Genomic DNA, 23,955 nt, shown 5'->3' with positions numbered 1-23,955 from the left:
CTTGGCTTCTCTGGATTAGTCCCCATTACTTAGCATAATGAAGTTGAAAAACAACTCCAGCATATTCCCATTTTTTCTCTTTGACACTAAACTCTGTGGCCAATATACTTCCATATCTTTATTAAGCAGCTAGTACAGGTGGATCTGGATTTCAGATTATATAAAAAATTTATAGCAATTCTCCCACAACTGGTCTAACCCCAATGCATCAGTGGGAGAAATGCTAAAAATTCTCATTGTAGACAGGACATGAGGTTAGACTGCTAAAATAGTAACTGTAAATAACACTGTTTACCTTCAAGCAAGGCTTGATGAAAAGGTATAGTATTATTTGTAAGAAAGCAATTCTAAGGTCTTGAATTCAGATACACGTGCCAGAGTTTCAGTGTGGCAGAGGAGAGCACAAGAAAAGGAATTCATAATTTGAAATTAACAAAATGTAGTTTAAAGAAAAATTGCACTAATACATTAAATGTCAGGTGACATGCAGCTGTTCAGGTCTTTTTTTAAAAAAAAAATTCAGTACTAAAGGGTGTTTTGACAATGAATGAACAGTTTCTTCTAATCACGTATCCATATTCAAAATGGTAACAGATTTTGATTTTTAATGTTAGTTATCCAATTTATTTTTTGCTGGACTCAAATCTATTCAAAAGCAGAGTAATCTGACTAAAAATAAAAAAGATGAACTATGTTACAAAGCAGTAGCATTTACGGTACTTTATTTCCCCCAAAAATATTCAAAAAGTAATAGGCCCAATTCACCACAGAATTATTCCAGTCATATTCAAGTATAACTATCAGAATTGATGGAGTTGTGCCAACATAAAAGTGGAGTAAAGCAGTAGTGAATTTTGTAGTGTATCTTTTGTCCATAAGCACTCTGTGTGACAGTAAAAAAAAAAAGACTAAACCTTACATATCTTCAACACTACAGCCACCTGAAAATTTAAGCTTATTTACTTTGAACTTTGAAGCTTCTTTACTAGTAAAGAATACTACAAGGTGAAATTTAAACCAAGATCATTTAGATACAGAGGTAGCTGTTGCAATAGAGCTGAAGAATAATTTCCATTAGCTCTCAGTATAGAAATACAAACAACTTTTTCTAAGTACTATAGAAGAGAGTCATCCCATTTCACTTTCCCATAATCCTGAACTGCATGAACCTCATCTCACAAAGTTTATCCATCTCAGAATTAAACCAGGCATTTATTTTGGTTTGGTTGGCTATTAAATGTATAAAGTAATGATCATGTGAAAAAAATGAAAATGAAAATTGGGCTAAATGGAGAAAGGACACAAGACTCAGGCATTAAAGCTTACCCAGATAGTCTACCAATAATGTAATAAAGATGGTGATATAGCCCATAACTGGTTGAATAATCCTGATATTCTTTGTGGATTTTTCACTGAGGCTTGTATCATAACATAGAAGTGCAATAGCTAACAAGCTAATGCAGGGAAAACTGGGCAAGAGTGACTATGACTTCAATTTCCAAGTTCTGTAGTGGGTATATATATGAACTACATTGATGATTTCAGGGTTCTCTCAGCCCCTGTGTGCTTGTCAAATTCCTAAGAAAAACATTTCAAATAATTAAGAAAACAAAAGTGTCAACTCACAAGAATCACTGAAACCTGACATTTATAAAGACGCCACAGAAAATAAAATGGAAATGATTAAAGCTGTTTTACAATGGATAATTTTTGGGGGGGTGGTGCAAAAAAAGAAAAACAATCACAAGTGAGTCATGGCAAGTTTTGATTAAATTGCAAATGTATAGCCTAGCTGTGGATTTTTGTTTTGAAGAATGTTGTTTTGTAACTTCTGTCTTTTGTAGTTGGAAGGGAGAAACAAGTATCTGCACCTCTGAAAGGAGGCAGAGCAACAGGAAGAAGTCACACAGACTCCCCAACCTAAATAAAAGCAGAAATGGAGGCTATGACCAACCATGACAAAAAACACGAGCTCCCATGATGTGGAATTTGTGACCCACCATGACAAAACATCAGCACTAATGACATTTCCTTCTATTGACACACCGTAAATAGTTTTGAACGTCAGAGAAAAAACAGTTACCATAAATGCACATATTCATGCAGTAGTTCTTTTGAAATTCAGTTTGTGCAACAATTCTGAAGCCCACAACTGGGACATTAGGTAACTCAGTTTATGTACAGGAGATAAGATTTTTTTTTTCATACTGGTCAAATTAATTAAATCTTGACGAGGACTAAAGCAATGCCCTATTAAAGGATTTAGCACAGCTTAGTAGTACAAAAAGTCTTCATTTTTTTTTTAATTCTTCCAATGTTAAATGGTTGAACTACATTTTGTCAGATTTACTCACAATATTTGCTTGACAGCATGATAGCAAGTTTTGAAAGCTTCACAGCGTAATGTTTATTTCTGCCAAAATTATAATTAGTTGAAAAAAATTGGAATTTCAATGGAAACCTGTATTATGGCATTGGCTTCAAGTGGCAGATTAGATACAAAATAAATTAGCGCTTATGGAAATTGAGCAATAACTGATTACTATTAATTTCATAGTAAACAGTAATAATGATCATGAACTGTTTTGTTAACAATGTGAATAACCAATGCTATTCCACCACAATTCCATTTGCCCCATTCCTATCATTTCCAGTGTGGATCTCCCCTGTTCCATACAGAGGGGGAGGTCAGTGTGAACCACACCCGCACTATTCCACAGACTTTTCTGCAGACCTAACTCTACATGCATCGTTCTTCCATCCCAAGATGCCAGTAGAAAACTTGGCAGAATGTTAACGCCACCCAAGACTGCAGTCAATGTTCTACCACCCCCAGCCCACCTCTGGCTGTGGAGGGAAAAAGCCTTTAAAAGGAGTCCTAGAAGCAGCACCAGCTATGGGACCATCCTGGCAATGAAGCTGCACTCTCAGAGAGCCTGACTTGAAGGTGCAGGACCGCAGCAATAACAATCTGACTTTCCTGAAGATACCCTGGGATTCAGATGGTCTGGGAGCAGGACTACTGCCATTCCATTGGAGAACTAAGACCAGCATAGGCAGTGAGTTATATGGGCTCGTGATGCCCATGCTCCAGGAATATTCAGACCCGGGGGCCCTGCTCCACCAATATTTGGAGCTTGGTCTCTCCCACAGCCCTGCCTGGAGCGGGCCCCGACCCCCACCTGCCCCCCGCTCCACAGCGTCCCTGCTGGAATGAAAGCGGTGGGCGGCTCTCCCTTGCCTGCCTGCCTGCACGCGCTGCCTGCTGCTGCTGCCTATGGCAAGAAGTGACGCTGGCAGCAGGTTGAGCATTCAGGACGGGGAGGAGGCACACACGTGCTTGGCAGCCCTCCCATCCCCTCCCCCGGCACCCACCAGGAGGAGACGCCGAGGGGACTTCCGGCGGGAGACCTGATCATCTACAGTGGACCTCACTCACCTGAGCAGCTTCTGGGGCTTTGGTGAGTGTTTGACCTATAATCTGACCCCCCACCCCCTGCAGCCACCACTCCTGCCCCACGCTGGCAAAGGGGCAGCCCCACCCCCAGTGAGGCTACGGTGAGGGACAGCAGGGGAGGAAGGAAGCCACATGTGATGGCAGTCCCCTCCCCCACCCAGCACCCACCCACTGCAGGGGAGATGGGGTCGGGGGCTTCCTGGACCTGAGCAGCTGAGGCTTGAGTGACTTTTGTGACACCCTGCCCTCCCCCTGGCCCGCAGCCATCACTCCTGCATTGAGCAAAGGGCAGCCCCATCCCCCACCCCAAGTGAGGCTACGTTGAGGGGCAGCAGCAGGGGAGGCCACACACGATGGCAGCCCCCGCCCCTGTACCCACTATAGGGGACACCATAGGGGATGTGAGGGGGCTTCCTGGACCTGAGAGGGGCCCTAGGACCATGTGCAGTGACTGTGGTGCAGAGTGAGTGTGCTGGGGGGGGGAGGGAAGAGGAGGGGTCCCTCACCCGGAGCTCGCTGCTGCCGGCAGGGAGCGGAGTGGTGGAGTTCTCTCTTACCCTAGCCCTGTCTGCACCCCAAGCTCCCCATCTCTGGCCCTGCCCCACGTCCTCATCCCTGCACCCCCAACCCCTCATCCCCAGCCTCACCCCACAGCCCTCACCCCTGCATCCCCTTCCTCCACACCTCCTCCCATCCTGAAACTCCTCCCAGAACCTGCAGCCCCTACCCTCTGCACCCCCTCCCATCCCCAAACTCCCTCCCAGAGCCTGCACCCCATACCTCCTCCTCCCCCACCCAAAATCCCTCCCACAGCCTTGGGCAGGTGGGGGCAGAATTTGGGAGGTGGAATTTGAGCAGGGGTGGGTTCTGGGCACCACCAACATTTCTACAACCCTGCCACCCCTGAAGGCCAGGGGGGATCAAAACCATCCTCCTGGTGAAATTTGGGGAAAACTCTGAAAGAGAACAGTCGGTTTCAGAGCAACTGAACCTGTCTTCCCAGTCTGTAGTCAACCAAGGGCATCCACTTAAGGCTTCCGGCTTCTCAGCCATAACCTCTCTTGGCTGGAGACAAGCATCTCACTCCCTCCTAATTAGGGATCTTAAGGCAGACCAACTCCCTGCCTTCCATTGTTATATCCCCAACAAGCCAGACACCCTAAAAGGCCAGCACTGCAATTTGCTTTTTCTTTGAGGGCTCTGACCAGTGTATTGTCTGCATATGTAAGTCACCATACAGCATATTTATTCTTAAGGTAAAAAGCATTACAGAGAAGCATATTAAAACAATAAAAGAACCTACATGCATTCTAAAAAGTTTACCAGAGGTCACCCCCCAGCTCCAAATCTAGGGCTCTGGTAGGTTTTAGTCCTTCAAAACTCACAACTGGGTTTTCCCCATGATTACACATTCATTCATCTTAGATCTAGGACCAGAATGAAGTCTGAGCAGATCAGTCATTTATACAGCTTGGGTCTTTGATCTTGACCTTCTGTAACAGGTAATCAGCAAACAAGGGCCCTCTCCTCAGGGCATAGATTCAAAAGGCTGGGTTTTTGCATAATGGGAGATGTGGAATTTGCATTAGCTACTCTCTAGGAATTCCCCAGGGAATCCACTTAACTCTTATTGTCCCCAGAAGTCCATATTTATCTGGCACAATTCAATATAGTCTTTTGAACCCCTTTAAACTTCCCAGATTTCACATCTGTCATCTCTCTCCCCAAGGGAAGTTACATACAATCTTTGCCCAACTTAATACATAAACTTAATAAAATAAGGTCTTCCAAAGATATTGAAGGAAATTGCCTATCAGTCATGGGAATATCAAAAAGTTTTCCTCCCTTCAGAGCCTCCTTATACAGATATTCTGTGGACCCAGGTATAGTGGTTTAAATTTACACAGAGTCCAGCTGAACGTAATATTTGCTTGAAAGATAATTTATGGCATTTACACAACTATCATTTTCATGTTTGACAGATCTGTGATTACTTGGAAATCAATAATTATTTTAAACTCAATTTTTTAAGCTGACTCCTGGTAGGCATTACAACGTAATTTTGTAAGAGTCAATTGCACATGTTATTTAAGCCTGAAACTTTGATGTTAGTGAACACTTAAACCACTTTTATTTATCTACATATCTGCAAACAGATCTACAGCCAATGGTAACAACTGTCATTTTGATTCACTGTAGTTCATTTCCACAAGTATTCCCCTGAAAACTGCATTAATAGGACTGATATCATATGACCTGATTCTCCATTGTCACACACCTTGTGTGATCATTTACTGCAAAGTCAAACTTCTCCACTTACACCAGTGACAATATTTTGGAGAGGAAGGATGACCAAATGGTTAGCAGCCAGGACTTGGGAGACCTGGGGTTAAGTCCCTACTTAGCCACAGACTTCCTATGTGATCTTGGGAAAGTCACTAAGACCCAAACCCACAAAGGGACTTGGATGTTGCACTTTTAGGCACCTAGAAAATCACTTGAACAACAAGGGGATCCACAAACCCTAAGCTAGTTGCCTAGCTCCCTATACAATGAATGGGGAGAAACAGTTGCTTTAGAACACAATCCACAAAAGCCAGCAGGCTAGGCAGCAAATTGCCTAAGCTAGCCAAAGGGAGATGCCCAGAAGAGGAGTGTGTTCTAAGCCCAGTCCCTCTCACAGAGTTCAGTGTCTATCTCAAGGCTGCAAGGAGGCAATATTTCAGCTTCCGAGCCACAACTGGGAACCCCTCTGCTGGAGTCAAGCAGTTTGCGGCGTAAGGTGTTTCTTGCGAGTAAGAGTTAGGCAGCTGCCTTGCTCCACACAAAATGGCAGGTGGTAGTGACGGCAGTAGTGGAGGAGGAGCCGTTAGTCCTGTGGTTAGGATACTCATCTGGGATGTGGGATCCTATCCTCAGCCCTTCTTCTCCTGCTTCATAGATTACTTTGGGGCTTAGGTGGATATAGGTCTCCAAGTGCCCAGAGTGAGGCAGCAATGAGCATGCCCTGAGGCAGAAATATAGGTGCCTAGGGAACCTTTTCAGACAGAACTTATGTGCCATGTTAGTTTAGGCACCTACAAGTTTAGGTGGCAGCTACACAGGAGTTTTGTGGATCACACCTGAAAGTGGGATTTAGGTGCCTAAGCCCCTTTGTGGATCCAGGTCTAAGTCTCTCTGAGCCTCAATAACCCATCTGTAAAATGGGGATAACAGCACTTCCCTTCCTCACAGAGGTGTTGTGAAGATAAATACATTAAAGACTGTGAGGTGCTCAGATATTACGGTAATGGGGGCCATATAAGTACCTAAGATAGATAGAATTTTATACCTGTTTTGCCCTGGTGTATATTGTGTGGATAATCAAACCTACAGTGCTAGCTAATAAAATACAAATTATTTTAGAAGCTTCATTTCATATCCTTAGGGGGAAAAAAACATTTCCTGCTGTTCACAAGAATCAAGGCCATCTATAATGCCGCCCAAGAAAACAAACATACTTTTTTTTTTAAAATCAGCTTTTTATTTGAAATATCTAATAAAATCCAGTATATAGTATGTCAGTTGCAACTGGTAAATATTTATTTAAAAACAGTGCTTCTTTCAAGAAAAAAAAAATTGGTATTTCTTTGCAAAATTGCACCCATTTCATGAATCAAAAACCCCTCCAAAACCTCATGTTATGAATTTCTCAAATTCCTTGTATCTTTCACAGCCCTATTACCAACTAATCTGTTAATAGTTGTCAATTACAGAATGATCCATATCATAACATGATGATTCAGAGACAGAAAGAGTCCAGAACAGGGAGCCAGTTGAGAAAGCTCTCCATAGACAGGGGAAGAGGCCAGACTTCGGGGCAGGAGCTCAGGGCATCTGTTGTGGATGCCAACTTATGGGGGTGGCAAATTGACATAATTATGGGGGAAGGAGATTGTTGGGGGGTTTTCGCAGCCATTTGGGGAAAACATTTTTCACTCTGGGTGACAGCACACCTAGGACTGGCCCTGTAGGCCAATATTGTTAGCTTCTTTCTTTTAATTGGTCCTGATCCTGCTGGTTCTTCCTGACCTGAGTAGTTCCAATGACTTTCAGGAGATTACCTAAGAATAATTTACACAAGTGTTTGCTGGATTGGAGCCATTGTTCAAAATTGCCTGTCAGAAACTCAAAAGTACAAGGGCCCCCTCCCTTCCAGTAATTCTTCTCAGAGCATTTCATTGTGGGGGCGGAGTTTGAGGCCCACCCAGAACATACCTCACAGCCCACTCTCTATCTTTGTCCCAAGCCATCCACCCAAAGTCCTTGAAAGCTCCTCAACTTGTCCTGTGATTAGGGATATATGCTCTTCTTTATAAAGAGTGGATATAAACAAAGCCATTCAACAAAACATTTATAACTTGGGGACTGTTACTGATAGGCTTTCCTTGCCTTGACTTCACTCTGGGTGAAATCCACCCAAGTGCAGAGAACCAAAAGAAAACCTATGACCACCTAAGTCACACACTACATCTTTTGACATGTATATCAATTTTATAGTGCCATAATTCTATTGATTTCAATTATACTCCTGATTTGCTCCAGTGTAAATGGGAGCAGAATATAAACATTCTTTAAGGTCAACAGTAGCTCTCTTCAGCCTTTCTGTGCTATGCAAGCAAAAGATTAGTTCACTCAGGAACTCACCATGTCTGTGTCTGAAACAGGTCCAAAGCTGGTTACGTAGATGTTAGTGAAGACTTCAGTTATACTGTCTGATAAGAGAAGAGAGAAACAAACACATATTTAGCATATACATTTTCTGTATTCTGCACACAGAATGATGTGGAACATTCTAAACCAGATTCTGCTCTCAGTCATACTGTTGCAAATATGGGGTAACTCCACTGACTTCATTAGAATTCCTCTGCTGTTACACTGGTGTAACTAGAAGAAAACTTGCTCCCTCCCCCCCCACCGAGTGCTTCACTTACAGCAAATACAAACATCTTTCCCATTTTCACAGCCAGTAAAAATAATTACATTGCCTGGTATTTAATAAGGTGCCACAATTCTAAACATAAAACACCTTTGTTGCAGAGCTATTATGCCTAGTATTGTAGATCACTGCTGTTAAAAACTTTCTAATTCAAGGCTATTTTTTTCAGACTGAACAGCTTTTTTCAAAGCCAAAAAAACTGTTTACAATATAATTACTAATGCTGCTAAAAATAACTGTGCAACAGCATCCTATATTTTAATTGTTTTTAAGTGACAGATGTTTAAGCACAATAGTCCCTTTCCTGTGTTCACCATGCTGCTGAACTGTTGTTATAGCTGCAGAAAAAAAATGTCCTCCTAATGATTATAGCTGGACAGCCATGACACCAGCATATTATCTGTTGTGCTGTAGGCAAAAATAATTGCTCAGTTTTCTATCTTCAGTTTTCAGTGAGGCTCAAAACTAAATAATGTGAGCTAATTGGGATGGGCCACACCAGCAGAAAATTTCCCACAGCAGTTTCCAAGTACCACTTAGGTGTCAGGCACCTAGAATGCTGAATATTCCACCTTACAACAAATTTTTAGATGAAAAAGGAAGAAAAAAAAGGGATACTTAAACACAGCTACGTGCAATTTGACAATGAAAGTACCATGCCTTTTCCTAAAAAGAGCATTGCACCTTGTAACTGCTCTTTGCTGTATCTTGACCTTCATATTTGATCAAAACACAGGAAGAGACATTTAGTCCTTTCTTTTCCTGGTTAAAAGCTGTTATAAAAAAAAATCTTTTGATCAAGATGTTGTACGATAAGATTTAAAATTTTTCATTCCATTGATGAACACAATAATGTAGGCTTTGCATTAGAAGCACAACATGGAGACCTGCATAGATTAGTTTCTGATATAATCAATGTTTTCCTGACAAAGAGCAGTGCAATTGAACATGCTAGTGTGCATATGCGCCACTGCCCTCTACTGCATAAAATCAGAAGTGATCAATTGTTTACATAGGCTCTATAGGCTAACAGTCCCTTTTATTTTTATTAACAGCTAAGGGCCATTATATATTGCTGTGCTTTGGGAATGGTGTAGAGATGCACCCCCACCCAAGAGGGAACACCAGGAGGAACTGTGCTGGTACAATCCCTTCTGCAGCTTCTTGGAGCATAGAGGAAATGCATCCCTGCGTTGTTGCTTATGATGAAACATGCACTCCCCTTCACAGCCCACCAGCTGTGCCCAGTGGGTCCTAAAAGAAGCTTTTGAAGGAGAGCACGGAACTTGTAATTATGCCTTGCTGCTACACAGGGGGATGTGAAGTGAAAGAAAAGTGGGAAAAGGCTTTTTTTGCCTTGCCGCCTGTACACGTTAAAGGGGCCACTCAATCTAGTGGTGAGGGCCTGTGCTTTTGGAGTACAGCAATCTAAATTCTGTCCCCACAGCTACCATGAAGTTCCAAGTGGCCATATTCAGTAGCAAAAGTTCCTAGATAGCTATACATTTGTTATAGTATAGTATTCAATATATTCTTTGCTCCTCACAATACTTTTACTTTGGGATTATTTATATTTTATCTGCTTTTTTAGAAAACAAAAAGAAAAACAAGGAAAAGAAAAAAAAAGATCCTTCCTCAATGTGTCCAAATCAGGATTATTATATATTTGAATTATGTATTAACACTTAGGCCCTTAGTTGTAGATCAGGCCTCCACTGTGCTAGGTGCTGTACAAACACATAGCAAGGAGACCGTCCCTGCCCCAAAGAGCTTGCAATCCAAGTATAAGACAAGGGAGTTGAGCTTTGGCCTGCTAAACCCAGGGATGTGAGTTCAATCCTTGAGGGGGCAATTTAGGGATCTGGGGGAAAAATTGGGGATTGATCCTGCTTTGAGCAGGGGGTTGGACTAGATGACCTCCTGAGGTCCCTTCCAACCCTGAGATTCTATGATTCTATGTTGGGGTGCGTTAATGTTCTCAGTATTTGGCTAGGAGTAAGCATAGGTTTCGATGAAACAACATGTGAAAACCACAAGTATGGTTCAAAAATACAGAGATTGAATATTGTCTGTCAGAAAGTCTCAAAACAAGGATAGTCCTCTCCAAATGAGCACCTGTTATAGGCTGAGAGGAAATTAAAAGTGACAAGACAGAATCTCTCTCTCCCTCCAGGGCACCAAACAGTGCTACAGAGATTAACTGTGAAAGTTGGCTTGCACTATTCCCAAAACTCACAACCCTAATTATAATTCTATGCAAAAAAGGTGTTAATGCATTACTGACAATCAAGCTTTCAAAAGGCAGGAAGCCAGATCTAATCTCAGTTACCCTGGTGTAATTTGGAGTAACACCACTGCAGGCAAAAGAGTTACTCGGGAGTTACTCCAGTATAACAGATTTGAATCTGATCCAAAAAAAGTAGAGCTATGATAGGGACCTCAACATAGTCCTGTTATATCTTACAATAGATCTTTATATTGTTATACATTATTTGTCAAATAATACAATATATAATACAAACTGGAATTTCATTACCAATTTTGCATACAGTAAACTATAATGCACACAATCCTTGAACTTGGCTTCAGTTTTACGTCTCAATGCGAGCAAATCAGTCCAAAATTCTAAGACTATAAACACACTAGTAGGGTTAAACTCCTGGTTCCCCTTTGAAAAACAGAAAGTGAATGTGCAATGTTGAGGGAGATCAAAGAGGCAACACTGAACAGCTGAAAATCTGTTGTAACTATCTGGAGATTCCTCTAGCTGTCCCTAAATTACCTCCTTTAGAGGCCCCAACCTCAGAGCAGGTCAAGGATGTGGCTGGGAGGAAAAGACAAACACTACAGTGATTCTCAGCTGCTAGAACTTTATGTCAGCCAGATGCAATGTAGAGCACCACTTAGGCTGATCTAAACTGTATCAGGGCCAAGTTTGAAAATGTTGACCTGTGTGCGTGTAATAGGACAAAGGGTACAGAGGGAGTCTGTGTCAGCATTGGGATTAGGCCCTTGCTTAGTCAGCCTGACCATGCCACCTCTCATGAGGTGGCCCTCCTTGTGGCCTCAAGTCATGCAGTCTGGCTGGTAGACAGAAGAGCTGACTCAGCTGAAGGCAGTTGGCAGGAAATCTGCAATGGCCTTAGTGCCATCAGTGACAGCCTGAATAGCACTGGCCCCTTCAGCTATAAATTGATCTGGTGTCTTCCCCCCGAAAATGAAAGAACCTATGCCATGGTTTTACATGGACCCCAAAGCCAAGCTCAGACTGGCTGTGTTGGGAGGATCTATGAATAACATGTGGCCTTTAGGAAAATACATTGTTTTAACAAAGCTAAACACCCAATTTTTTCTTAATAGGACAGGGCATCTAAAATATGCAAACACACAATTCTAATGCACAACATGCAACAATTTCTCTTTATCATATAAAGATTTTGTATGTCCAATAAATAGTATCCTGGAGAATGCTGCAATGTTGTAATTGGATTGAAGAGCTGTTATGGCATAAAATAGTGAAAATGAAGCATTGTTTATTAATTATGTCAACATAAAATTAAAAAGAGGGTCAAGTTTAAAATGCTATGGGAGCCTTAAGCCAGGATTTCCAAACTTGGGTGGAAAAGCTGTCAAAACCCTGATGTTATTTTTATTATTTTTGATTACAATATATTATTTAATTCGAATTGACACTGTTCTGACATCGTAATATGGTCTCCACAGACTTGCTTGGCAATTTTGCCCAAAGACACTGAAATTGTGATTCATAATACAATCCAGGAGCTGGACAAGTAGAACAGCAAGAGCCTTAATCCATCAGTGTTCCAACTCAACATTCTCTCCTTAGCTGACAAGCTTGTTAGTATAGCTGAAAGTGCCAGCTGAAGACACTTTAGGGCTGGGGCATAGATATTTGGGAGCTCCAGGAGTGGAGGAAGGAAAGGAAATGTAAATATTTCAGTATATATTTTGCTTCAGTGATTTAAGGACAGCCATACCTGTCCAATTATTCAGCTTTTTCTACTGTTACCCACTGTCATCAGTTATAATAGAACACTTTTGAACCATGTATGGGTACTAAAGTAAGGATATACATAGGGATTTCAGCTTGTAAACTGAAGCTGGGTTTTGGGAGAAAAGGGAACAGATTAATTTTCCCCACTCCAGACTGCAATACCTCATCTGCCCTCTCCTCAGCCTTCCCTTGATCCGTTTTCAAGAAGATTTCTTAATGCTATCTATATGTGAAAGTACCCGTACATATTCTGTCTACTTGACTAGACTCTATTTAACCACTCCTGTCCACTCCAGCAATAGGAGTGCTTAACAAAAGCTATTTAAATGGTATTGCCAGTCCCAAAAAGGTAGCCACAGAACAAAGCTACTTGATGGCCATATTATAGCTTCAAAACTGATGCCATGATAAAGCAACTATCATGCCTGATTCTAATCTCACACCAGAGTAGATTAGGAGATATTCTTATTGAAGTCAATGAAGTTACACTGGTATAAACCTGGCAAAAGTGTGAGGAAAATCAATTTCACTGTTTCTTTGGAACAGAAGTAGGAAAGGTCTGATCCCACTTCCAATGGGAATAAGATTGAGGCAAAAAATTATAAGTTGTTCTTATACCTCCTGAAGTGTAAGCATATCAAGTTATGCAATCAAAAGGAATGGATAGTTTTTATTATTGGCAATACCATATTACAATTTCAGCCTTATGTAAAAACCCAAAGAAAGAAGCTAGGTTAGATATTTGAACAGAGGATGGCACCTATCACCAACGAGATAAAGACAGAGATACCTATGTCACAAGTAACCAGCCAAGATGGAGATTCTTTAAAACCAGCTGCTGAAGCACATATCTCTGTGTGTGTGTGTGTGTGTGTGTATGTGTGTGCGCGCGCGCGCAGTGACGCAGACCACAAAGGTCTGTTGGAGTCCAGAAAACCAATGAATCTGCATTGTATTATTATCATCTATTTCTATACAGTAGCACCTACAGCTTTATAGATTCCAGAAGGGATCATTGTGATCATCTAGTCTGACCTCCTTTATAATACAGGCCATAGAACTTCCCCAAAATAATTCCGCAAGCATAAATTTGAGAAAAACATCCAATCTTGATTGTGGAGTGTGTTATACTTTAGCCTGATAGACTGAAGAGCCCATTATCAAATATTTGTTCCCCTTCTAGGTACTTAAATGGTGATCTAGTCAACCCTTAACCTTATCATGATCCACTTCCACCAAGTTTTCCCTTGGGGAATTCCAAACACTCCCCAATCACCAAGGAGGGAAGAGACCCAGGCTGGCACAGAAGCATGAAGTCATTTTTTAAACAGGCTTCCCTTTGCATGGTGCTGAAATATGATAGTTCTGGAAGGGCTTCCATGTCAAAATATCAACGAAGAGCCTCAGGTCACATCCCAAGGCAACTCACCCAGTTTATGGACAGTCTTTAAGGATAAATGAGTTGTGCCACCGCTTACGGAGCTGGAGACCTAGACTGACAAATCTGAGGGAACGACACACTACTAACAAGAGCTAGATAGCCTGACCTGGGTCTACTCCTGGTTTTGCATGGGTTAGATAATGCTGTTGTTCTTTTGTTCAGTGTGGTGCTTGTTCCAGGGGGTTACTCTGACCCTCCTCATGGCAGGGTTGGTGTTCGTGCAGAGGTACGTGGCTGGGACGTGGGATCCTTGTGCAAACCCTGGGAATCCCCCATATGTCAATTTATCTTAACAAAGAAGATGAAAAGGTGGCTTGATCACTGTGTGTAAATACCTACATGGGGAATAAATATTTGATATTTCAGTCTAGGAGACAATGGTGTGTAACACAAGCCAATGGCTGGAAGTTGAAGCTAGACAAATTCTGAGTGGAAATAAGGCATAAATTGTTATCAATGAGGGTAATTAACCATTGGAACATTCAACTGAGAGTCATGGCATATTCTCCATCACTGGCAATTTTTAAATTTAAGATTGGATGTTTTTTTTCTAAAAGATCTTCTCTAGAAATTTAGGGGAAGTTCTACAGCCTGTGTTATACAGGAGGTCAGCTTAGATGGTGTCCTCTGGCCTTGGTATCTATGGATTGATGAATCTATGACAAACGTTGACATAATAGAGACCCTTCACTTAAACTTTTCTATTTTGCTCTTGTTTGCCATGAGAGATATACTTTGGAATCCTATTTACTGTAATGAAATAAACTTAACTTATGGATGGTCCAGTGGTTAGGGCACTAGGTTGAGACTCAGGAGACGTGTGCGCAATTCTTCGCTCTGGCACAGACTTCTTGAGTCACCTTGGGAAAGTCACTTAGTCTCTCTGTGCCTCTGTTCCCAGCTGTAACAGCACTTGCCAACCCCACATGTATTTATCCTCACAACATCCATTGAAGACTCAGTTGCCCAGACAATGGGGTCCATAAAAGTACTTAAGATAGTGTACTTCATTGTGCATGATTTTTTGTATTAACTAATAGAGAAACTGATAAGAGATGCATAACAAACAAGTGAATAAATTACTTGAGATGCCTGTTACTCAATTGGGGGAGGGGGAAGACAAGACAATAACAGAAAATGTGGAAATGGCAGAAGTGGTAAACAACTTTTTTTGTTTCAGTTTTCACCAAAGTTTGATAGCAATTGGACATCTAATATAGCGAACACCAGTGAAAATGAGGTTGGATCTAAGGCTAAAATAGGGAAAGAACAAGTAAAAAATTACTTAGACAAGTTAGATGTCAAGTGGCTAGGGCCCGATGAAATACATCCTAGAATACTCATGGAGCTGACTGAGGAGATATCTGAGCCATTAGTGATTATCTTCGAAAAGTCATGGAAGATGATAAAGATTCCAGCGGACTGGAAAAGGACAAATATAGTGCCAATCTATAAAAAGTGGAATAAGGACAACCTGGGGAATTACAGACCAAACAGCTAAATTTCAGTAAATAATTAAGCAATCAATTTGCAAACATCTAGATGATAATAAGGTGATAAATTACAGTCGGCATAAATTTGTCAAGAATAAATCATGTCAAACCAACCTAATAGGTCTCTTTGACAGGGTAACAAACCTTGTGGATGGGGGTGGGGAGGGTACGTGGTAGATGTGGTATATTTTTACTTTAATAAGGCTTTTTGTACTGTCTTGCATGACCTTCTCATGAATATAAAGAAATACAACTACTAGCAGCCCTTTATATTGGCTCGATTGGACTCACTTGCGCTAATCCAGGGGTGCTGAGCCTCATGTATCCACAGGATCAGCTACCCTGAGGCACTTCCTTGTGCTGCAGGTCATAAACAAAGTAGGGAAATACAACCTATCTAGGTTGTATTTCCCTACTTTGGAGCTACAGTAAGGTGGGTGCATAACTGGCTGGAAAACCATTCCCAGAGTAGTTATCAGTGACTCATAGTCAAGCTAGAAGAGCATACTGAGTGGGGTCCTGCAGAGATCAGTTCTGGGTCTGGTTCTACACAATATCTTCATCAATGACTTAGATAATGGCATAGAGAGTACACTTATAAAGTTTGTGGACAATACCAAGCTGGGAGGGGTTGCAACTGCTTTGGAGGATAGGATTAAAATTTAAAGTGATCTGAAGAAATGGTCTGAAGTAAATAGGATGAAATTCAGTAAGGACAAATGCAAGTATTCTATGTAGAAAGTAACCATCAGTTACACACATATAAAATGGGAAATGATACCTAGGAAGGAGTGCTGAGGAAAGGGATTTGGAGGTCATAGTGGATCACAAGCTAAATATGAGTCAACAGTGTAACACTGCTGCAAAAAAAGGAACAAATTTCACTCTTGAATTAGCAGGAGTGTTGTAAACAAGACACCAGAAAGAAAAGGAGTACTTGTGGCACCTTAGAGACTAACAAATTTATTAGAGCATAAGCTTTCGTGAGCTACAGCTCACTTCATCGGATTCTTCTGTCTACTCTGTGCTGATAAGGCATCACCTGGAGTATTTTGTCCAATTCCAGGTGCCACATTTCAAGAAAGATGTGAATAAATTGGAGAAAGTCTAGAGAAGAGCAACAACGATTCAAGGTCTAGAAAACATGACCTATGACGGAAGATTGAAAAGAATGGGTTTATTTAGCCTGCAGAAGAGAAGACTGATGGGGGACAGAATAACCATTTTCAAGTACATAAAAGTTTACAAGGAGAAGAGAGAAAAACTGTTCTTGCTAACCTCTGAGGATAGGACAAGAAGCATTGGGCTTAAATTGCAACAAGGTAGGTTTAGATCAGACATTAGGAAAAACTTCCTAATTGTCAGGGTAGTTAAGCACTGGAATAAATTGCCTAGGGAGGTTGTGGAATCTGGGTCATGGGAGGTTTTTAAGACCAGGTTAGACAAACACCTGTCAAGGACTGGTTTCAGAGTAGCAGCCGTGTTAGTCTGTATTCGCAAAAAGAAAAGGAGTACTTGTGGCACCTTAGAGACAAATTTATTTGAGCATAAGCTTTCGTGAGCTACAGCTCACTTCTGTGGAGGTAATACTTGTCCAGTCCCCTGCACTCAAGGCAGGACTAAGATGACCTCTCGAGGTCCCTTCCAGTCCTACACTTCTGTGATTCTGTGACCTGAAGATAAAACTAATTATCTTTCCATAAAGCTAGCTTTTGACTAAAACAGAAATGGCTTTGTTAAAAGGAAGATAAAACACTCCTCACAAATTCATAATAAAATCCAGGCATCTTGCCCACTCATGTGCTGCAAAAACCAAAGGAAAAAAACCCCCAAAACAGGGAATATCCAGTTACATATAAAAATCTTGCTCTAAAATGATAATTAAAGAGCGTAAAGCTTAGCTGTTGAGTTGTGTCCTGTTCTGCTTGTTTCTTTTCAGTCAGAGGTTATGAAAAAAATTGCACTGGAGATTTAAAATTGGAAGCTGAAAGGAAATTAGAGTTTGGCTCTAAAATGTCTGATTGTATTGAGATAGTCCAACCGTCACAAGATTGAGGTAAAGCTTAGTTATCTGGTGTGAAAAAAAGGTGTTTGGCAGTGAACCAAAACTATGTCAACCAAAGTAAAAAGCAAACCTTTTGGCAATCAGCCTCATCCATTGAGCCATTACAGCTTCCCCCAGGATCCAAAGAGCTTGCATATAATAACCAGGTTTTAGATTATCATGTTTAGATCAACAGGGTGGGCATGATGTAAAGCTAAAAAGGGCTAGAAAGCCCAAGGGCTTGCATCACTGTCCAAAATATGAGAGAGAGTTCTGGGGTAAGTCTGGGGGTGGGAGGATAGAAGTCTCTGGTGAGGGAGAGGTGAGGAGGAATCGATATGGGCCCATTTGAATCAATGCTGTTTGACTGGCAAAAAAGGGAATCAAAATATCCATTCCCATCCTGGTATGCAGTAGTCTGTCCCAGAATATTAGAGGCGCAAGGTGGGTGAGGTAATATCTTTTATTGGTAAGACAGACAAGTTTTCGAGCTTACCCAGCATTCTCCTTCAGGTGTGGGAAACGTACTCAGTGTCACAGCTAAATACATGGTGGAACAGATTGCATTTAGCTGTGACACTCTGAGTATGGTTCCCAGATCTGAAGAAGAGCTCTGGGTAAGCTCTAAAGCTTGTCCTCCTCACCAACAGAAGTTGGTCCAATAAAAGATTTTACCTCACCCACCTTGCTTGTCATTGCCATCCTGGGGTGTTTTCATCTAAGATTCCTACTCTTTTCAGGGCTACTTGGAATGGTACCATAATACACATGCAGGACAAAGTGGTTTAAACACTGAAAACATATCAGGTCAGCATTTCAAGTTAGAAATTAATATGCAAAGGGCTTATCTGATATTTTTTAAATGTTTGAATTTGGCAATACGCACCTGGACTAGGCTAACCCAGGTGATCAGACCTAAGTTAACTGTGCAGTGAAGGGCAATCCAGAGACTATTGGTATTAGTGGAAAAGACTCCATCAATGGGCTTTGGATGAGGCCCTTAGAGAACAACCTTTTCCCTCCCCCACTTTCTGTGAGCCACTACGACACATACAATCAACTGGGCTGTTGCAGTTGATGGAGCCCAGGATGAAACTCTGGGAAGCCAAAGGCCATGCTTGCTCTGTGACAAGCCCTCATGTGTCACCAGAGGTCAGCATGAGCCCAAGTCTTTCTGCCTGTATGTTTCTGCACAAGCCTTCCATGAATAAAACATATATAGAACGGCTGACAGTCTCTCCTGGAGAAAAAGCGAGAATATTCGCTTATGAAAATACTGCAAATGATGGAGACTATGGTCCTTTCAGACAGACTATTTTATTATAGTGATGGGTGGATTAAAAATGCTCACACACCTTTATTTTTCCTTCTTAGCTCAGTATTTTAAATACAGAAGCTGATACCAGGGTAGAAAAGCTAAGTGTCTTCATTAAGTATAGCTTTTGTGTCAGTGGAACACTGACAATGTACTGCTGCAATAAGAGGCTCAAAAATATTTGTTTTATTTTAATCAGAAACGTTATAAGAAATTACAACAGAGAATTTCGGCAGAGGATGCTGAGGCAGAGCAATCAGAGAAGCCCAAACGAAACTAGAGATCCTTTGAATCTATTTATCAACCTGACAGCAGTTCCTATTTCATGGTAGGTGAAAGAACTATTAAGCACAGGAAGTTAATCTTGAGCCTGAGTAGTCTAATAAATACACTTACAAAAAAAGTTAGCATAGACCATCTGTAGTGAGCCAACTGTTGTTGATATGTTAGTAATTATATTTCTGGGTCTGGAATCTATTTAATAGATTCATAAATACTAAGGTCAGAAGGGACCATTCTGATCATCTAGTCTGACTTCCTGCACGATGCAGGCCACAGAATCTCACCCACCCATTCCTACGAAAAACCTCACCTACGTCTGAGCTATTGAAGTCCTCAAATCGTGGTTTAAAGACTTCAAGGAGCAGAGAAGCCTCCCTCAAGTGACCCATGCCCCATTCTCCAGAGGAAGGCGAAAAACCTCCAGGGCCTCTTCCAATCTGCCCTAGAGGAAAATTCCTTCCCGACCCCAAATATGGAGATCAGCTAAACCCTGAGCATATGGGCAAGATTCACCAGCCAGATACTACAGAAAATTCTTTCCTGGGTAACTCAGATCCCATCCATCTAATATCCGATCACAGGCCATTAGACCTATTTACCATGAATATTTAAAGATCAATTAATTACCAAAATCACATTATTCCATCATACCATGTCCTCTATAAACTTATCAAGTAGAATCTTAAAGCCAGATAGATCTTTTGCCCCCACTGCTTCCCTTGAAAGGCTATTCCAAAACTTCACTCCTCTGATGGCTAGAAACCTTCGTCTAATTTTCAAGTCTAAACTTCCTGGTGGCCAGTTTATACCCATTTGTTCTTGTGTACACATTGGTACTGAGCTTAAATAATTCCTCTCCCTCTCCGGTATTTATCCCTCCGATATATTTATAGAGAGCAATCATATCTCCCCTCAACCTTCTTTTAGTTAGGCTAAACAAGCCAAGTTCCTTGAGTCTGCTTTCATAAGACAAGTTTTCCATTCCTCGGATCATCCTAGTCGCCCTTCTCTGTACCTGCTCCAGTTTGAATTCATCCTTTTTAAACATGGGAGACCAGAAGTGCACACAGTATTCCAGGTGAGGTCTCACTAGTGCCTTGTATAACGGTACTAAAACCTTATCCCTACTGGAAATACCTCTCCTGATGCATCTCAAAACTGCATTAGCTTTTTTCACAGCCATATCACATTGGCAGCTCATAGTCATCCTATGATCAACCAATACTCCAAGGTCCTTCTCCTCTTCCATTACTTCTAATTGATGCGTCCCCAGCTTATAACTAAAATTCTTGTTTTTAATCCCTAAATGCATAACTTTACACTTCTTACTATTAAATTTCATCCTATTACTATTACTCCAGTTTACAAGGTCATCCAGATCCTCCTGTATGATATCCCGATCCTTCTCTGAATTGGCAATACCTCCCAGCTTTGTATCATCTGCAAACTTTATCAGCACACTCCCACTTTTTGTGCCAAGGTCAGTAATAAAAAGATTAAATAAGATTGGTCCCAAAACTGATCCCTGAGGAACTCCACTAGTTACCTCCCTCCAGCCTGACAGTTCACCTTTCAGTAGGACCCGTTGTAGTCTCCCCTTTAAACAATTCCTTATCCACCTTTCAATGTTCATATTGATCCCCATCTTTTCCAATGTAACTAATAATTCCCCATGTGGCACGGTATCAGACGCCTTACTGAAATATTCTCTCTTCTACAAGAATTAGAAGTTTTACTATTAGGGCTGTCAATTAATCACAGTTAAAGCAAGCAAGTAACAAAAGAGGTGGGCATACTATGGCCCTCAAGCCACATCTGGCCCGCAGGACTGTCCTGCCCTTGAGCTCCCGGCCGGGGAGGCTAACCCTCAGCCCCTCCCCTGCTGTCCACCCCTCCTCCACCGCAGCCTCAGCTCGCCACGTGGCCCGTACTCTGGGCGGCGTGGCTGCGAGCTCCTGCCAGGCAGCATGGCTGGCTCCAGCTATTAAGAGGGTGAGAGGGGTTGGATAAGGGGCAGAGGATCCCAGGGGACAGTCAGGGAACAGGGAGCAGGGGAGGTTGGATAGGGAGTGGGGTCCTGGGGGGGGGCAGTTAGGGGCAGGGGGTTCCAGGAGGGGGCAATCAGGGGACAAGAAGCGGGGGGGGGGGGGTTGGATGGGTCCATGGTTCTGAGGGGAGCAGTCAGGGGGAAGTGGGAGGGGGCGGATAGGGGCCAGGGGGCAGGCTGTTTGGGGAGACACAGCCTTCCCTACCTGGTCCTCCATACAGTTTGGCAACCCAGATGGGGCCCTCTGGCCAAAAAGTTTGCCCACCCATGGATTAACACAAAAATTACTGCCTTTTTTTTAATGAGAGTTAATCACAAACCTCTGTTTTGACCCTCTTCACTTACTGTGCTTCATCGCTTGGCGGACTTTGGCACAGTTCTACTGATTTTTCTCATGATCTGGAGTGATTAAATATCAGGAAAAAGTTAATGGAGGAAAGAAGCAAAAGTTCAGGTCTTTTGAATGGGAAGTTTATTTTTAAAAAACTTCCAGATGGTTCTCTGGATAAAAAAAATGGTTATTGGTAGCTATTGCAAGGCTGAGTTCCAATACCATCAAAGTGCTTCAAGTCTGTAGTGCCACCTACACACTAAACATGCTTTTGCCTCAAGTTCTTGTGCTACAGATAACCCATGGGTAGCAAATGAATGCCGGCAACCACAACAGAGTACACTTACAGAGTTTCAGGATCGCTATAAGCCCGTGAATCAAAGTACTTGTATGAGGTGAATTGAAAAATACTATTTCTTTTGTTTATCCTTTTTACAATGCAAATATTTGTAATTTAAAAAAAATATAAAGTGAGCACTGTACCCTTTGTATTGTGTTGTAACTGAAATCAATGTATTTGAAAATATAGAAATATATCCAAAAATATTTATAATACATTTAAATTGGTATTCTATTGTTTAACAGGGTAATTAAAACGAGATTAAAAAAATAGTCATGATTAATCGTCATGAGTAATTGTGATTTTTTTAAAATCATTTGACAGCCCTACTTACTACTTATTTTTTGTACATATTGTGGGAGAAATCCTGACTCTGCTAAAGTCAACAGTAAAGCTCCTATTTATTTCAATGGGGCCAAGATTTCACCTTGTATCTCCTTGTTTATCTATAGTTCACAGTGTAGCTAAGCCTTAACTGGGAGCTACTCCAATGCAGGGAGCTTTGCAGTGTCCTTGATGAATTTTGTATAGATTTTGGTTTGGTTTATATTATTTACATGTTTTACAGCAGCTTTTTTTAGGGCCAAATCCTGAACTCTTTGCTCCAGCAAAACTCCCATTAAAGTTAACAGCTCAGAACCTCAGATGGACCAGAGCAATTAAGTAACCTTTACACTTCCCGATCCCTGGGGCTGTATCCTAGCACAGGTCAGAGCAGCCTCAGGCCTGCCTTCTCTTGATCCTAACACACCTCATTCATCAGGATTTCCCCAGAAATCAAAGGAGCGGGAGAAGGGAATCGAGCTTCTTGCCAAATAGGAGATTTGACAAAACAAGGGGTTTAGGACTGGGTCCATATTAAAATTTAAACAAATGTTAAGAATGTTTAGTTTCTGACTTAATTCAAATGGGAAAAAATCATTATCAAGAAGCCAGAAATCAGAATTTGGACATTTGGGTAACTGTACATCTTTTTTGTAACCAAAAGTTGAACATGTCATCCATATGTAAGTTACCATTTTCAGTTATTTCTCCATTAATACACGTTCATAGTTGAAACTTAAAAATAAAAAGAACAGTAAAGACTTAGGGAGAGATTCTGTGCTGCCCCTGTAAGCATTACAGCACAGACCTCACAGTCCTGTATCCAAGTTACAGCACCCTCCCCAGGCTGTCTTATGGGCTGCCTGGAATCCTGGCCCTTGACAGTTCTCCCACCTTCAGCATGCTCCCCCATGACAGGGATTGCAAGGTGGGCCCTTGGGAGGCAGCCTTATTGCTGTCTTCCACCATTTCTACGGCATAGGAATCCTTTCCTGGCTGGATATGGGGCTTTTGGGGCTCCTTTATACTTTTCAGCACTTTTATATGGTGTAAACAGGCTGGAATGGGGAGGAAGGTGAAGATCTCACCCTGAACGTTTAACCATGAAGCTTTTGCACATAGAAAGCACAAAGTTTAATTGTTCTTCAAAATGTTGTCTAATAAATGTGTAATATGAGTCCATCACTTTGAATTAATATGATCCAGTTTCTTAGCTTGGGAGCTCTTTGGTACATGGATCATACCTTCATGAGTACATGGACAGCACCTAGCACATTGTGTGCACTACCAGAGAACACAATATCTTGTTTTATAAGTACAGGGTAACCAATTATTTAGTAACCAGCAAGGTTTTCTCTTTGATTGTCCTATGATCAACAAGGTAATGAATGAGTGGGAATAAAGCATTCTACACTCGGTGAAAAGCTTTAAAACCTTACACAGAACAGAAGAGATAGTTAATGATGTGATGCTCTGTAGTCCAATATCATAGATTATATTTTCCCCCTTTCCTTCTTTAAAAACTTTTCCAGTATTAATACTTTCCCTTTCGCCCACAAAAGGTACCTGGTGACACAGAACCAAGCCCAAAAGAAAGACCCAGCAGCAAGAAGCTCATCATTCTGCACTTTATCAACTATGTGGACACTGGTAAAGACATCAGTGAAAATAGCATAGTATGTCTTCAGCCTGATACTGAGCTGTTATCAAGACAATATTGAATCCAACACTCTTCCCTCTCCTTTTTCACTGTCATTTACTCCCCATTACAGCCACTTACTTGTGTTTCATCCAGAGATGTCTAATCCTTCAATCAGTGACCCTGTAAATTGTGAAGGGGTGGAAATGGATGGAGGTCTAACCATTCTCTATCTCCTGGCAAAGAGTG

The 23,955-nt window shown here is 41.5% G+C and overlaps 1 protein-coding gene across 2 annotated transcripts in view; it reads right to left on the bottom strand.

Annotated features, from left to right (window-relative positions):
• The window catches only part of GABRA2 (gamma-aminobutyric acid type A receptor subunit alpha2), an 89,946-nt gene that overhangs the window by 53,162 nt on the left and 12,829 nt on the right, over positions 1 to 23,955 (bottom strand). For both annotated transcript variants that reach the window (XM_038400372.2, XM_043513905.1), the window contains exon 4: positions 8,144 to 8,211. In XM_038400372.2, the coding sequence (XP_038256300.1) occupies positions 8,144 to 8,211 (68 nt within the window). The remainder of the gene's footprint in view (positions 1 to 8,143; positions 8,212 to 23,955) is intronic.

This window comes from Dermochelys coriacea, chromosome 4 (genome assembly GCF_009764565.3).
Source record: "Dermochelys coriacea isolate rDerCor1 chromosome 4, rDerCor1.pri.v4, whole genome shotgun sequence".
NCBI classification, from domain to species: domain Eukaryota; kingdom Metazoa; phylum Chordata; order Testudines; family Dermochelyidae; genus Dermochelys; species Dermochelys coriacea.
Note: the sequence above shows the minus strand (reverse complement) of the source record. Positions and strands in the feature narration are given on the sequence as shown.